General features: G+C 37.2%; 1 protein-coding gene across 1 annotated transcript in view; it reads left to right on the forward strand.

Moving 5' to 3' along the window:
* AQR (aquarius intron-binding spliceosomal factor) overlaps positions 1-14,561 on the forward strand; it is a 58,253-nt gene that overhangs the window by 25,985 nt on the left and 17,707 nt on the right. Inside the window, 8 exon segments of the mRNA XM_010072642.1 lie at positions 4,106-4,347; positions 6,080-6,223; positions 6,794-6,849; positions 6,852-6,862; positions 8,504-8,614; positions 10,190-10,299; positions 12,366-12,501; positions 14,241-14,450. Coding sequence (XP_010070944.1) covers positions 4,106-4,347; positions 6,080-6,223; positions 6,794-6,849; positions 6,852-6,862; positions 8,504-8,614; positions 10,190-10,299; positions 12,366-12,501; positions 14,241-14,450 — 1,020 coding nt within the window.

Genomic DNA, 14,561 nt, shown 5'->3' on the forward strand with positions numbered 1-14,561 from the left:
ACAAGAAGGCGCACCTCCCTTGACCTGCTGGCAACTTCCTAATTCACCAAAAGATACTGTTGTCCTTTTTTACTGTGAAGGTGTATTATTTGTATAACTGAAAAAATTTCTTGTGTGCATATTCAGTTTCTTTGCCTAGATCATTTAGACCTTTGATTCTTTAATATTCCTCGAGTTTTCCGTTATGAAAAAGCAACAGGAACAAAAAACTGCCTTTATTTTGGTGCCTTAAAATGATGCAATGTTTAAGTGATTTTAATTTTAAATAATTCTGCAGGAAGTTCTGTGCAGATGGATAAACAGGGAGACAGGAAGACACTGACTTTTTATTTTCTATATATGGAAGGATGCCTCTGGTGTGAAACAGCAGCTTGTGATCTGCACAGAGCATTCTGGTGCCATCCAACTGTGGTATGGTATACTTCCAGTACTGGTATACTGGAAGTACTTTCATAGAGAGTCCTTTATAACTTAACATTAACCAAAAAAAACCAAAAAGCAAACAAACAAAAAAAAAAACCAACAGAATTGATTGTTAATGTTGTGTGTCTGTGGCAGGTTCATGTTACATTATAAGCACAAGCATTTTCTGACAAACCCTGTTGGCATTCCCACACTATAGACATGTTTTTTATTTGCATATGCGTGTACCTTTGTGTGGTCAGAGGGAGAGCGCTGCAGTGAATACTTAAGTTTGCTCAGAATTGCTATTAGATGTGAGTGGAGCTTTCAAATTTGTACTGTGTGCTTGCAGCTAATTTACAGGCAGATCACAATGCAAACCATTCTATGCTGGTTTTTAATTAAATCTCATACATTCGTTTTTCAAGACAATTAAGATTTATCACATCGCTACCAGTTTGGGTGCAGGCCTTCCATGTCATCTGCAAATCTTTCTAAGTTACTTCAGCTTAATAGAAGGATAGAAGAATACAGGGTATCACTGTGATTGGTGTTTACTGTGTATTGAGCAGATAGAAAGCAGCTTGAACTTTAAGGTGAGCTTGTAGGAGAGAAACCAAGAGAACACTTGTGCAGTGTTAGTAAATTAAGCAGATGTGACAGCAGTGGAAGTGCAAATACCATTTGTTTGCTGAAGGTGGCACTACAACATCACTACAATGGGTCAGCAGTGTTAGTTCTTGCCAGAACTAATCTTACTATTTTTATATGTATAGAAGTTACTTTTGAACAGCTGAAGCAAAGTTTTTGTGATGTAAAAACAGCACCTTAGCTGTTAGGGACATATTTTTTAAACTTCCCTCTGAGAAATTGGTCATCTAAATTTATAAATACTACCTGAAGAAGACACATTTTCCCATTTATTTGTGCTTTTCTTAGCACAAATGTATTGTACTATACTTGATATATATTTAAGCCAGGAACACGTGTTTTATAGAATCATAGAATGGTTTGGGTTGGAAAGGACCTTAAAGATCGTCAAGTTCCAAAGACCCTGCCATGGGCAGGGACACCCTCCACTAGACCAGGTTGCTCAAATATAAAATATTTGAGCAACCTGTTATATTTGCAACAAAAATATAAATATTCTTAGTTAATATAGGACTCATCCATCAGTATATATATTGGGCCTCTGAAGTAATTGCAGGACCTTCATGCATCAGAAGTTAAGTGTAGGACCTTGCTGGTCCTGCAGGTCACATACTAAAATATTCATAAGAGCAAGAAGAAATACACTACGTGCATTGGAGAGCCAAAGAGAGAGGAGGTTTCTGGAGTGGTTTGTAGGCATCAGGTAAGATTCTTTGAGCCATCCACTTTTTTATAAAATGAGGCTGAGCTGAGAGTATATTTTGTGTGACAGTGATATTTGTATGCCTGCTGTATTATCTCATGCAGGTTCACTTCTTGCCACAGCTATGAACTTGACTATCCAGAGGTTCCTGTATAAGGACTGACCTACTATGATTTCCCTGAATTCCCCATAAAGAATTAAATTTGCAATAGGAGGAGCCATTCTACTGGTAAACAATCAAACCACCGTTTTAGATAAGGAAAGGACAGAGCATATAACTTAACATCAGTCGTAAATTTTATAATGTTAAATTGTCTTTAAGTTAATAACTTTACAGAGCTATTACAGAATCCACAACGTGGTTAGACTAGAAGGAACAGTATCACAAATTCACAGAATGGTTGAGATTGGAGGGACCTCTGGAGATGGTTTAGTCCAAGCCCTGCTTAAAGCAGAGTCAACTAGAGAAAGTTGCTCAAGATCTTGTGACTTTGTACAGTTGGAATTGGTCTAGACAACCTGTTCCAGTGTTCAATTACCCATACAGTAAAAACTTTTTCATCTATTTAAATGGCATTTCCTCTATCTCAATTAGTGTCCATTGCCTCTTCTTTGACAGGGCACTACTGAGAGGAGCCTGGTTCCATTGTCCTGACTTCCTCCCATTATTTTTTTTTTATACAAGCTGATAAAATTCCCTACCATCCCTTGAGTCTTCTCTTCTTGAAACTAAACAATCCCAGCTCTCTCAGACTCTCATATAACAGATTCTCCAACCCCTTAGTCATCTTAGTGGCCTTTTCCTGGGGTCGCTCCAGTATGTCTGTGTCCCTTGTCCTGAGGAGCCCAGCAGTGGACACAGCATTCCAGAGATGCTCTCACCAATGCTGAGTAGAGGGGAAAAATCGAACTTGTATAGAGGTTGACTGTTTAAGCAAACCACAATACTTTGATTCCTTAAATGATACAGCACAATCAGGAAAAGGGCAGAGAATCCTACGCTTTGGAGGTGGATGTGTAAATTTAGACTATTATAGTAAAATTCCATACTTTGTTTTGGCTTACTAATATTTACACAATTGGCATTTGAAAGGTCTGTATAATGTCCTGTTGTGGACTGCTGATACAGTATGTTTGCCATCTCTTTGTGGCCATGTTTGGTGGTGTGGTAAGTTGGAAGATCTGGTTTCATAAATGAGCAGATGCATGATGTCCTGATACCAAGTTTCAAGTAAGGTCGTTGTCACTGAAGTGGCCCTTTAACAGGAAGACTAAAGTTCAACTACCTCTTAGTTAAAATGCGCAACCTTTGTGCAAGCCCAGGGTGTGGAGCATTGGTGTTTTCATGGGAGGGGGAAAGGAGAGAAAATACTGACATAACCACAGATGAGTAGAGAAATTAATTTGAGGGTGAAGAGCAAGCTTTTAGAGGGAAACTTTAGCTGGCAGCAGGGATGAAATCTATAGGGTTGAAGGAGAAACCTTAAGCTGCATGAGGGTGTTCTTTAATTTACTAGATTTCCAGTAAGAACTTGATCTAGGCTTTAGGGTGGCTGAGGCGTTCATTTGCCATACAGTTCTGAATTACACTAAATGTGATTTTTTGTGCTGGTCAAAGTAAAGAGGAATTGTTTTAAAATGCCCTGTGTCTATAGTCTTCAAGAAGCCTGACATAAGGCTTACCATTTGCTGCTTCCAGAAATTGATAGCTCAATCAGTATCCACAAAGCTGAAATTTTTTAGAATATGTATGTGGAAACATGTTGGGAACTTAGTGAATTTAAGTGGGGAAAGAAAGGGTTAAGAAGCAAGGAAGGTGCTCACCAAAATCGTACATAGAAACTCAATGTGCACCAGGACTATAATCATGCAGAAGTTTTAATGCATTTTTGGTATAAACAGGATAACCTTATTAACGTCCTGGAGAAGAATCTCAAGCAGAATATGCGTAGCTGTTGTTAAAATGTGAATTGTTCGCTCATTGTAAAACCAGGATCATAAGCTAGGGCCATAGCAGACACTTTGTTTATAGGTTATTTTGAACCATGCCTTTTTTTTTTACCTCCTCTGACTGTTCTGGAATGAAAACTGTACTACTAATTGTGGTTCTCTTTACTAGCTCTTTACTAACAGGCTAGTTTAAGAATTATTTGTCACTGGTGTTTTGTTGCATTTATACGCTGTTTGTAAATGTTGACTCAATCTAGCCAAACACCTGTCAATTAAAGACTGTTACATGCTAGCATCTTAGAATAAACTTGATTAGTTTTCAGTATGTCACTTTTTTTTTTTTTAAAAAGTCAATCCCTACAATTGTATTTTTTTTTTCTCTTTTTTTCTAATTTGCAGGCTGTTCTGGAGACTATTAGGAATTTGATGAACACAGATTGTGTGGTTCCTGACTGGCTGCATGACATAATTCTTGGATATGGAGACCCAAGTAGTGCACACTACTCAAAAATGCCAAATCAGATTGCAACGCTGGATTTTAATGACACTTTCCTGTCCATTGATCACTTAAAAGCTAGCTTTCCTGGATACGGTATTAAAGTGACTGTTGACAATCCAGCTATGCAAATACCTCCCTTCAGGTGATCTCAAAATTTCAAGTGCTTCTTGTCTGATATTCTTGCTTAAGTGTGTTGTCAGGTGGAGTTGAGTTCAGTGGTTGAAGGGAGGTGCTCTTTCTTTTAAGAAAATATGTCAATATTAAGATTTAAATAGCTAAATAATGGAGGTAGCTATACTACAGTTAGGCTCAGGACCAGCTTCTGCTCTATTCTGTACAAAATTGCATCAGCCTGTTGAATATATGGGATAAGCAACAGTGTGAGATCAAATCAAGACACGTAGTATTCACTTTTGCGTTATGGTATCTAGCGTCCTTAAGTTCAGCCTAAAGATATTTAATTACATAGTTTCCTTACATGTCTCATCAAAGCAGGCTAACAACAGCAATTTCAACGTCAGTTAAAATTTGAGCTTTTTGAAACATCATTCAATCAAAAAAAAAATTAAGTCTAAAATCCCATATTGCTGTTTTTATTTTAGACATGGTTTCTGAAATAGGATGCCTGCCTTTGTAACTACTAAATGCTTTGTTTCAGTGGTACTGTTCCGCATTTTTAGACTTGAAAGTTGTGTTCCTCCTGCTGGTCCTCCTTGGACTTTGGCAGCTGAGTTTCACAGTACAAGCTGTTCGAGAATAGTTTCTTCAGCTGGACTGAAGAAAATGTATCTTTTTATCCCTTACAAGTTAATGAGAATTGAAATATGTTTCCTTTTGAAGGAAGAGATTTGAGTGGGGAGGGAAAAGATGGCTTTCCTCCTGCACTAGTCAGCTCTTATCATGGCTAAATTGAATCTTGAAAAGCAGAGACAGGTCATCTTCTGTGCTTTTTTTGAAACACTGCATGTAGAATACATGTGGAGAAGGCACTAACACTAACGATATGAAAACAGTCTGAAGGTATCGAGACAAGATACTACGCACAACTTCCCTTAAGGAACTGGTGTTCATTTTCAGTTCATAGATTAAAATAGATACTCCTCTTTATGAAGAGCTGTTGCTCTTCCTACTGCAGCATTTGTCCTGTGAAGAGACTAAAAGATATTGCTGTTAAAGGTGTCTGTATTGTTGTCTCAAGATAATTGGATAGCCATTAGAATTCCTCCAACGTGATTTGTTTCTGAATTAAAGTAGAGAAGCTTGCTTGTGGTGCTTAGGGACATGGTTTAGTGGATTAGGTGGTGTTGGGTTGGACTTGATGATCCTTGAGGTCTTTTCCAACCTTAATGATTTTATGATTCTAATATATGATAGAGGGGACTATAAAAAATTGGAATGGGAGGATAAAAGGCTTCGTGTGTTGGAGCAGTTTAGAACATTGACATATCTTATGTAAAAAAAAAGAAAAAAGCATACATCAGTTCTAGAACAAAATAAAATTATTACTGCTGAACAGGCAGCACCGGTGGCTTTCTATTATAACTTTGCTCTTGTCCCTTCCATTTTCATTTATGAACTGTTTGCCTTCAGTGTTTTTCCAGCTGGCTCTCAGCACTGCTTCTGGCTTTTCAAGCTATATAAAGAGCACTTTTGACATACTTTTTTTCAAATATGCTTTCTTAAAATCAGCTTCATCAATTTAGTTGTTATTCCTTTTCCTTATCCTCATTAATACTTTGTCATCTGCAGCTCATTTCCCTGTTGTCTGAAAGTTTGTCTTAATGGTGACAAAAAAGTCTTTCTGCATAAACTTCTGAGACAGTCTGGTATTATAGTGAACGTGTTGAAGTATAGTCTTAAATTATGTGTTACAGGATAACTTTCCCAATAAAGGGAGGTAAAGGAAAGAAAAGAAAAGAGGATGGGAATGAAGAAACACCTGAAGAAGCTAAAACACTGATTGTAGAGCCTCATGTCATTCCAAACAGGGGACCATATCCATATAATCAGCCAAAACGGTAATAAATGGATGAGAACTTATTTACAAATGGTAACACATGCATAGCAGTTCATTTTCAGAAATACTTAAAACCAATATTGTTGATTGTAAATTAAATGTCATTTTTATTTCATTACCAAAAGAAGATTTGAATATGAGTTTGTTTTGTTTTATATTTAAATCAAACTATTGTATCATCCTCTCTTTGTTAAAAAATACCCTTGTAGAACAATGAGAAATACTGTCTTTTTAGTATTGTGTCACGACTTGAATATTAGGAGAATCATACCTAAATAATTTTACAGCGTTCTCAGCAAATAATAACTAAAGACGGACAGTCTTTTAGATGGGGTGATTTGTTGTCATGTGGACAATGTGATCTACTGTCTTGCTTAGAAATTGCAAGATTGTAATTTCTATAAAGAAGATAGTTGTCATGATGGTTTAATTTTTATAAAAGTTTGCAAGCATGTAGTTCTGGAGAAACATATAGCCAATTAATTTAAATCAAACTTGTTAAAACAATTACTTTTATCAAAACTGTTGGCAAAATCTATCAATCCTCTGATCTTATTTTGCTTTGTTACAGCAATACTATTCAATTTACCCATACTCAGATTGAAGCTATACGTGCAGGAATGAAAAAAAGCTAACTATGGTAAGAACATTTTTAAGGATTTCATACTCTTATTTATTTGATTCTGGCTTTAGGTATGTTCAGTGAAATACTAGTAATGCCCTTTTATGTAGCCTTGCTGAGGTCACTTCTATTAATAGTTTAAAAACATGAAAAATTAACATACAAAGGTTCAACGTCCTCCCATCTTCACAAAATCATACACTGTGCTTCAGTGGCTGAAGACTTTCCATAACAGCAGAATTTACTTTTTCAGTGGTTGGATTGCTAGTTTTAGACTGTAAAGCTTTTGCCACATCTGTCACTTTTGGCTGTTTTAAATTATGTGCATCCTTTTTAGTTTGATCTGACTCCATTAAAGGAAATGAAAGTCACTGAGTTGTCTTTAGGGAGCTTTTTTCTGCTGTCTTATGAAGTGTAATGCTCAATCCTTTATATCCTCCTGACTTCTAGAACTGAGAAGTTACAAACCAAACCAAAGCTGTAGATTTGTTATGAAAACAATTTCTGATCAGTGAATTTCTGCAAAGGTCTTTTATAAGTTTACCACTCTCAATTAGACTGTGACTACAAGTACCTGTCTCCCAGTGAAGCACAGTCTATCCTGGTAGTGACTCAGTGGAATATTTGAATGACTTTTCTCTGATATTCCTAATTTGTTCTTGTTCTATATAGGCAGTAATCCTAATTTTTAGGTTTTTGTATTGGTGTTCATTAGTACCATACTCTTCCTGCTCCCCTGCCTCCTTGAGTTTTACCACTCCCTATACACTCTGTAGCTACCACACAGAAATGGAAGGAAAAAATAAAGGAAAAACAAAGGAAAATATAATAAACTTCAGTGGAATTATATGCCTTTTCAGTAAAAATTTCTTCCTAATATCTAATCTAAATCTACTTTCAGTTTAAAACTGTTACCCCTCATCCTATCACTACACTCCGTGATAAAGAGTGCTTTTACATATGGAACTTTCTATTCTGTGCTTCTTAATGTTGAACAGATTACTTTGAGATGCTTTGTAATACTTGGATGTCTCCATTGTCAGTTTTTGGATGTTGTTGGTATAATTGAGCCTAACTTGTCAGTATTACTTCTGTCTTGTCAGTTATAGATTTTTGAGTAAATAAAAGGAATGGACTATTTTTTTTCTGTTCTTTATATCTGCCTCACCTTATTCTTTTTCAATAATACGTATTGATGCTTTTTTCACCAATTCCCCGAACAGCCTTTTTTCTCTGAGGTCCATTTTCACGGGTTGCAAAACAGAATAGTATTTTATATGCAGGATTACCATATTTGTTTTGGGCAGGAATCTGCCTGACTAATCTGATTTAATCTCTCACAATATATTGTATTTGTTCTTGAAGTTCACAAAAGCCAGCAAGTAATTGCTGGAGTACCGTATTTGTCTTTGGCAGGAATCTGGTTTAGCATTGGGCTAAGTCGTTCATGGTGTATGTACATGTTCTTGAAGTTCACAGAAGCTAGCAAGCAATTGTACATGAAACAGAAGATTTTTTATTAATGTATGGAGTCAGTGTCTCGTGAGATTGTTCTGTTTTTTTCCCAACTGGCCGTATTTCTGTATTTTGCAATATTCTGGTAAATTGTATGTTGATTTTTGTTTGGTTTTAATTTTTTGTTTGTTTGTTTGTTTTTAGGTAGTGGGCCCACCTGGTACTGGAAAAACTGATGTAGCAGTCCAGATAATATCCAATCTTTATCATAATTTCCCAGAACAGCGAACTCTTATAGTTACCCACTCTAATCAGGTAAAGTGTCAGTCACGTATGAAACTTTTCTGTAATTAAAATCAAGAACAGCAGATGTTGGGATCAGTGGGTTTGGGATTGCAGTTTTCTCTTAATAATTAAAACTTGAGTTGGTTTGTGTGCAGTTTTGGCAGTTTCATAATGTGAAATTAATTATTTTAATTTCAAGTTTGTAGTTCTGAGCTATTATCAGAAGTTTTCAATATGTTTAGCTGGTTGAAGGTAGAAATTAGAAATTAGGAAGCATTTGGAAAAAAGTGTCTGTGCAGTTCTTAGAGCTGCACATTCACACTGCCTGCCTGCCAGATTTTTGCTAACAATCTTTCTGGGACGCTGGTTGCCCTGTGCTTCATGCTTAAGGGAAGGCATGACAAAGGTATCATGGCATCTTCAGCTGAATGCTTGCTTCCCATTCATAAGAGATGGAGTCTAGCTGCTAATTCTCAAGCGTATATAAAATAAGAATAATAATGATAAAAGATTCTTTCTCTAACTCTTCATCTGATTTGGAAGGATTTGTTTGGAAAGCAGGGTTATCTGTTTCCTGGTCTCCCTAATGAGCCTATCCAATATCAGTTATCAACATACCACTTTGAAAACATTTAATCTTTTTCTGCCACAGCAAGATCAGGCATTTAGGCTGTTGATTAAAGAATGGTGGATGGGGCTTCGTTCTGGTGGGGAGTTACAATCTGCAATAATATAGGCCAGTCTACAATGAGTGTGGGACAGGTAGTGAAGTTGAGAGAGAGGGTTGAGAGCATGTCCACTGGAGAGAAAAAGAAGGAAATAATTTGAGGCAGGTAGGAGACTCTTCTTGCCCAACAAGACTTATATGAGAACATGAACTTGAAATTGTACTTCACGAAATAAACTGTATCTCCACAGGGTTCATTCTGTATGCCTTAACACAGTACTTTAACATGTTTGCATGACTTCCAGCCTCCTTGAAGTACAAATGGAGCTTGCTCATGTTTGTTCTTAGTTTCATAACTTGATGATCCAGTGCTTACAAACTTACTCCTTTGAAATGCCCTGAACTGGATAGTTGATATTAAGCTGTTAGAGAATTGAAGAGTTTAAGGCAGGAGATGTAGCAAACCTTGAAGTTTAGCTCAGGAAAATCTGTTTATCCGTATGGAATAGTCACAGCACCTGCCAGTCAGTACTAGACCACACTCTTCTAATGTCCAGTAGAAGTTAAATGGTTTAAAGTCATCTAACAAAATCAGTGTTTGCAAAAGGTGCATCTCGTGACAATTTCATAAACTCATAGCTTTATCAACTAAATTAACTAGGGGATAGAATCAAATTTTAAAGTTGTTTTAAAACTGTAAAATCAAATTTAATTGTTTTAGAAAGTATGCAAATACAAGACTTTTAGTAGGCTAATTTCCCTGTTGTCAAGATTAAGAGCTCTAGTTTCAGTATTGATTTCATGTTTGCTTTGGCTTCCATTTATACCAAAATAGGCATCATTTCTTAGCTGGCTTACCAGTAATTCTTCAGTTTTCCCCTGCACGAGCCTCTGAACTTTTGAAAACTACCTTTTCTCCTGTTCTTGTCAATCTTTAGGCCTTGAACCAACTGTTTGAAAAAATCATGGCTCTAGACATTGATGAGCGTCACCTCCTGCGTCTGGGTCATGGAGAAGAGGAATTAGAGACGGAGAAGGATTTCAGCAGGTGAGAAAGGAGGTGCTAACAGTGAACTCACTTGCATAAACATTATAGCAAGATGTTATGTGTTGAATCCATTCTACCTCCCGTATAAATGAGCAAGGAGCTGTGCTTGACAAGTTTTACCTTTCTCATATTATTGAATTCCAGTAATGCAAAGTGTACTTGTTTTCAATACAGGGTTAAATAATTTTGGTTCTTATTCAGTAAAGAAACTGTGTTCTCTTGAGAATCCAAAGGCAGAATCAGGCAGTTGCTTGTTCACAAACTCAGCTGCTTCAAAAAAAGTAGTTCATTATATTCTGGGTCCATATACACTTTACAGAATTGTTCTGTTTAGTGAGAGAAAGTTGAATAATTGTTTTTTCAGTTGCAATTTTTTTATGCAAATATTATATCACTTCTACTGGCATGGTGAATATTGCATTAATAAATAAAAACATGAAATTAAACTTTCTGCTTTTAATTCTTTGGAATATAAGGAAAGCTATAAAGTCTGTATCAGTACAGAGACTTAAGAACCTGTTCTGGTAAATATTTGTATGTTTGTTACGTTAGTCCAATTGACGTCAGTAGGATTACACACATTCATAAACGTAAGCAGGGGTATAAGGGTCATGCACTGGAAATAACTGAACTGTCCAGTACTGGATTACTATAGCAATACTTTGACTTCCAAAGCTGTAGTAAAAATTATATATAGTCACTAGAAGCAACCCGCATATGCATAGTCGAGTTTCATTTAGCAAAATACCTTGTGGGTTTTTTTTTTTTATTTGAATGCTTTGACGTAGTCAAATTATTACAGAAATTTGATAGCCAAAATCTTAGTGAAATGATGCTATGGCAGATATTTATTTAGTAATATCCACAGCTTAGTATACCCCTTGAACGTTAGTGCCCATCATTAGAAGGAGTTTTCTTTGAGAAACTCTACATTGTCTATTTTGATTCTTTTTTAAGGTAACTCCAGACATATGAGACATCACTGCTATGAGTTCTGGAAGTTTGGGAGGGCGAACTATTTAGTATTCCAAGAATCTCAACTGTCATAGTTCCTGAGGAACTTGTTTTTTCCAGTTGTGAACAATATCGTATCCAGTTGTCTCATTGTGAATTCAAATCCCCAGTTTTAATGACTCACACCCTTCTAAATAAGACAGTAGAATCCATGGTGATTACCAGGAATTATGTAGGGTTTTTTTCTGTGCAGAAAGCATAGTTTCTGAATAGTAAGTTTAATAAGAACTTGAAAGTTAGCTTTTATGTACATTTGAGCTTTTAACAACATATGCATTTTTAAAAGAAAGTGTCATGTTCCTCTCATGTCTTTAATTCAGCGCCTTTATATCACTTTTTAATTTGTTTTCTTTTTTTAGAAAAAGTGATTTTTGTTCTTCTTTTACTGCTTTTGGGAAGGGGGGGTGCATGGTATAAGGAAATTGATTTATAAAGGGAAAAGAATTGGGCTTGAGTTGTGTAAAGAGGAGGAAGAATTGAGGGAGTAAGTTACAAGCTAATCATAAAAGTCATAAAAGTTATTCAACAGGCAGTTATGAATACAGGACTTCCTGTGTGTGGATGCAGACCTGTCTGTTATGGTGGGCTAAGTATTATTGCAGGACGTTTTGTATATTGCCAAAGGAAGTGAGCCTTATTGTACTGAAACTTTGGGTATAGGTTCTATTTATGATGGTCCATAGACTTGTATAACTTGCTTGTGTTCCTAAAAAGCACATTGGAAGTAATGCTTTTCTGCTTCACAGGTACATCATGAGAATGTTTTACTAACACTGATGAAGCTTTTGTTGAAATAACAGGATAAAATGAGCTTTTTCTGCAATAATGGCTCTTGTATGACTCTGTAAATTATTAGGGCTCAACTGATAAAAACAGTTGGTGTGTAGCAAACGGTTGTTTTTTTGTTTTTTGGAACCGGGTGGTAGTTGTGGGGAGGGAGGTTTAGAGGGTGTTGGGTTTTTTTGTGATCTCTCATTATGATACTTAGGTAAAACAGTTTTGAATCAAATACATTTGTATACAAATTATGTTATATTTAATCAATTTTGTAGGTATGGAAGAGTTAATTATGTGCTGGCTCGAAGACTTGAACTTCTACGAGAAGTTGGGCGATTGCAAGAGAGTCTTGGAGTCCCAGGAGATGTTTCTTACACTTGTGAAACAGCTGGCCACTTTTTCTTATACCAAGTAAGGACTAAAATACTTGTGCAGAAACTGTATGACCTCAATATCTTATAAAACACTTTGTAAAAATTGGAATTAATTTTTCAGAATTGAGTCTAAAAAAAACCCACGTTTTCTTTGGTGGTTCAAATACAATAACAGCTAAAGCTGTAATTGCAACATTAGTTACTTGTATTGCTATTGTTTTAAATCCTGCCTGGTGACTCACCAATTGAAAGGCTGGCATTGCTGCTCTTCATGACTGCTGGCAAAGATTCTAACCTGAAGTTTCTGTTTCAGATAGGAAAAGCTGTAGGCTGCTTTACATTCTGGGCAAGCATTAGAGCAGCCACTTGGTGGTCCTGTTAGAAAGCTTTTATGGCGTTGAATGCCAGTGTGAAATCGGATGCATACTATACAAAACAGTGATTTTCTGTATATTGTAGATCCTCATTTCGCTTCCATGTATTTTTCAGTGACATGGTCTACGTTAGCAATTGATGTGGTTTAAACAGACTTGTAGAGTGGTACTTAGGAACAAATGCATCCATTGTGTATGTGTTTAAAGAAGTTACTCTGGGCTATCTGTAGTGTAGGCCTAAACGTTAAATGGATGTTAGGTGTCAGAGTGCTAGGAGCACTGCTGGAGCTCATCTTCTGGTTCAATTTCCTCCCAAAGGAATCCCACTTGGTATTTAAATGAAAGTACTGTGAGTGGAGATAATCAAGAGATTTGCTTCTGCATTGAGTTCATGCGTCAAGGTTTTGGTAACAGGGGGGCTGCAGGGGCGGCCTAAGAAGAGGCCACGGGCTGCCCTGTGCTGGACACAGCCAGCTCCCGTGGACCCACCACTGGCCAAAGCTGAGCCCATCAGTGGCACTGGTGGCGCCTGTGTGAAAACATCTTTGACAAGAGGTCAAAAACCGCTGTGCAGTAGCTGGAGGCAGAGAAGGAAGTGTGCGAAACAACCCCACACACCAAGGTCAGAAGGAAAATGAGGGGCAGAAGGTGCTCCAGACACCAGAGCAGAGATTGCCCCATAGCTCATGGAGAGGACCACGGTGAAGTAGGTTTGTCCCCCTGCAGCCCATGAAGGACTGTGTCAGAGCAGATATCCACACTGCAGCCCATGGAAGACCCCATGCTGGAGCAGGTGGACATGCCCTGAAGGAAACTGCAGCCTGTGGAAAGCCCATGACAGAACAGGGGAGAAGTGTGGGGAGGCAGGCATGGAAGAGATGTGGTGTTATGAACTTGAATGACAAGCCCCGTTCCTCCTGCACTGCTCAGGGTGGGGGGGAGGTAGAAGAGTGGTAATGAAGGAATGAAATTAAGCCTGAGAAGAAGGAGGGGGTGGAGAAAAAAAGATGGTTTTGGTTTTGTCTTTGTTTCTCAGCATCGTACTCTATTTTTATTCAGCAATAAATGAAATTAATTTTTGCCAAGTCAAGTCTGTTTTGCCTTTGATGGAACTTCCTGAGTGATCTCCCTGTCTTTATCTCAACCCGTAAGCTTTTCCATCCTATTTTCTCCCCTGTCCTTTTGAGGAGGGGGAGTGAGAGATAACTGGGTGGGAGTCTGGCAGCCAGACAAGGTCAACCCACCACACCTTCAAAAATGTCCTGATGCAAGGTCAAATGCTAATCTTAGATGTACTTTGCTTTTATGATAATTTTTTTTAATACTATGTGTGCAAGACTACACCTTGCCAATGACTTTATGGTATAAAAGCATGTCAATATGACTCTTTTGTTTGCCATAGGTAATGTCTCGATGGGAGGAGTATATCAGCAAAGTGAAAGTTAAAGGTGGAAAATTGCCAGATGTTAAAGATGTCTCCAGTTTCTTTCCTTTTCACCAGTATTTTGCAAATGCTCCTCAACCGATTTTCAAAGGCAAATCCTATGAAGAAGATATGGAAATTGCTGAAGGATGTTTTAGACATGTTAAGAAAATATTCACTCAGCTTGAGGTAAGACATGGAGCTATTAAAGGTAAGTGGATCTGGCTAATCCCATTAAAAACTTGACACAGTTCCAAAATTCTCCTTTGCCCTACCTCCTAAAAGGAGGATATAGCTCTA

Source organism: Pterocles gutturalis, unplaced genomic scaffold (genome assembly GCF_000699245.1).
Source record: "Pterocles gutturalis isolate BGI_N339 unplaced genomic scaffold, ASM69924v1 scaffold21707, whole genome shotgun sequence".
In the NCBI taxonomy this organism is placed as follows: Eukaryota; Metazoa; Chordata; class Aves; order Pterocliformes; family Pteroclidae; genus Pterocles; species Pterocles gutturalis.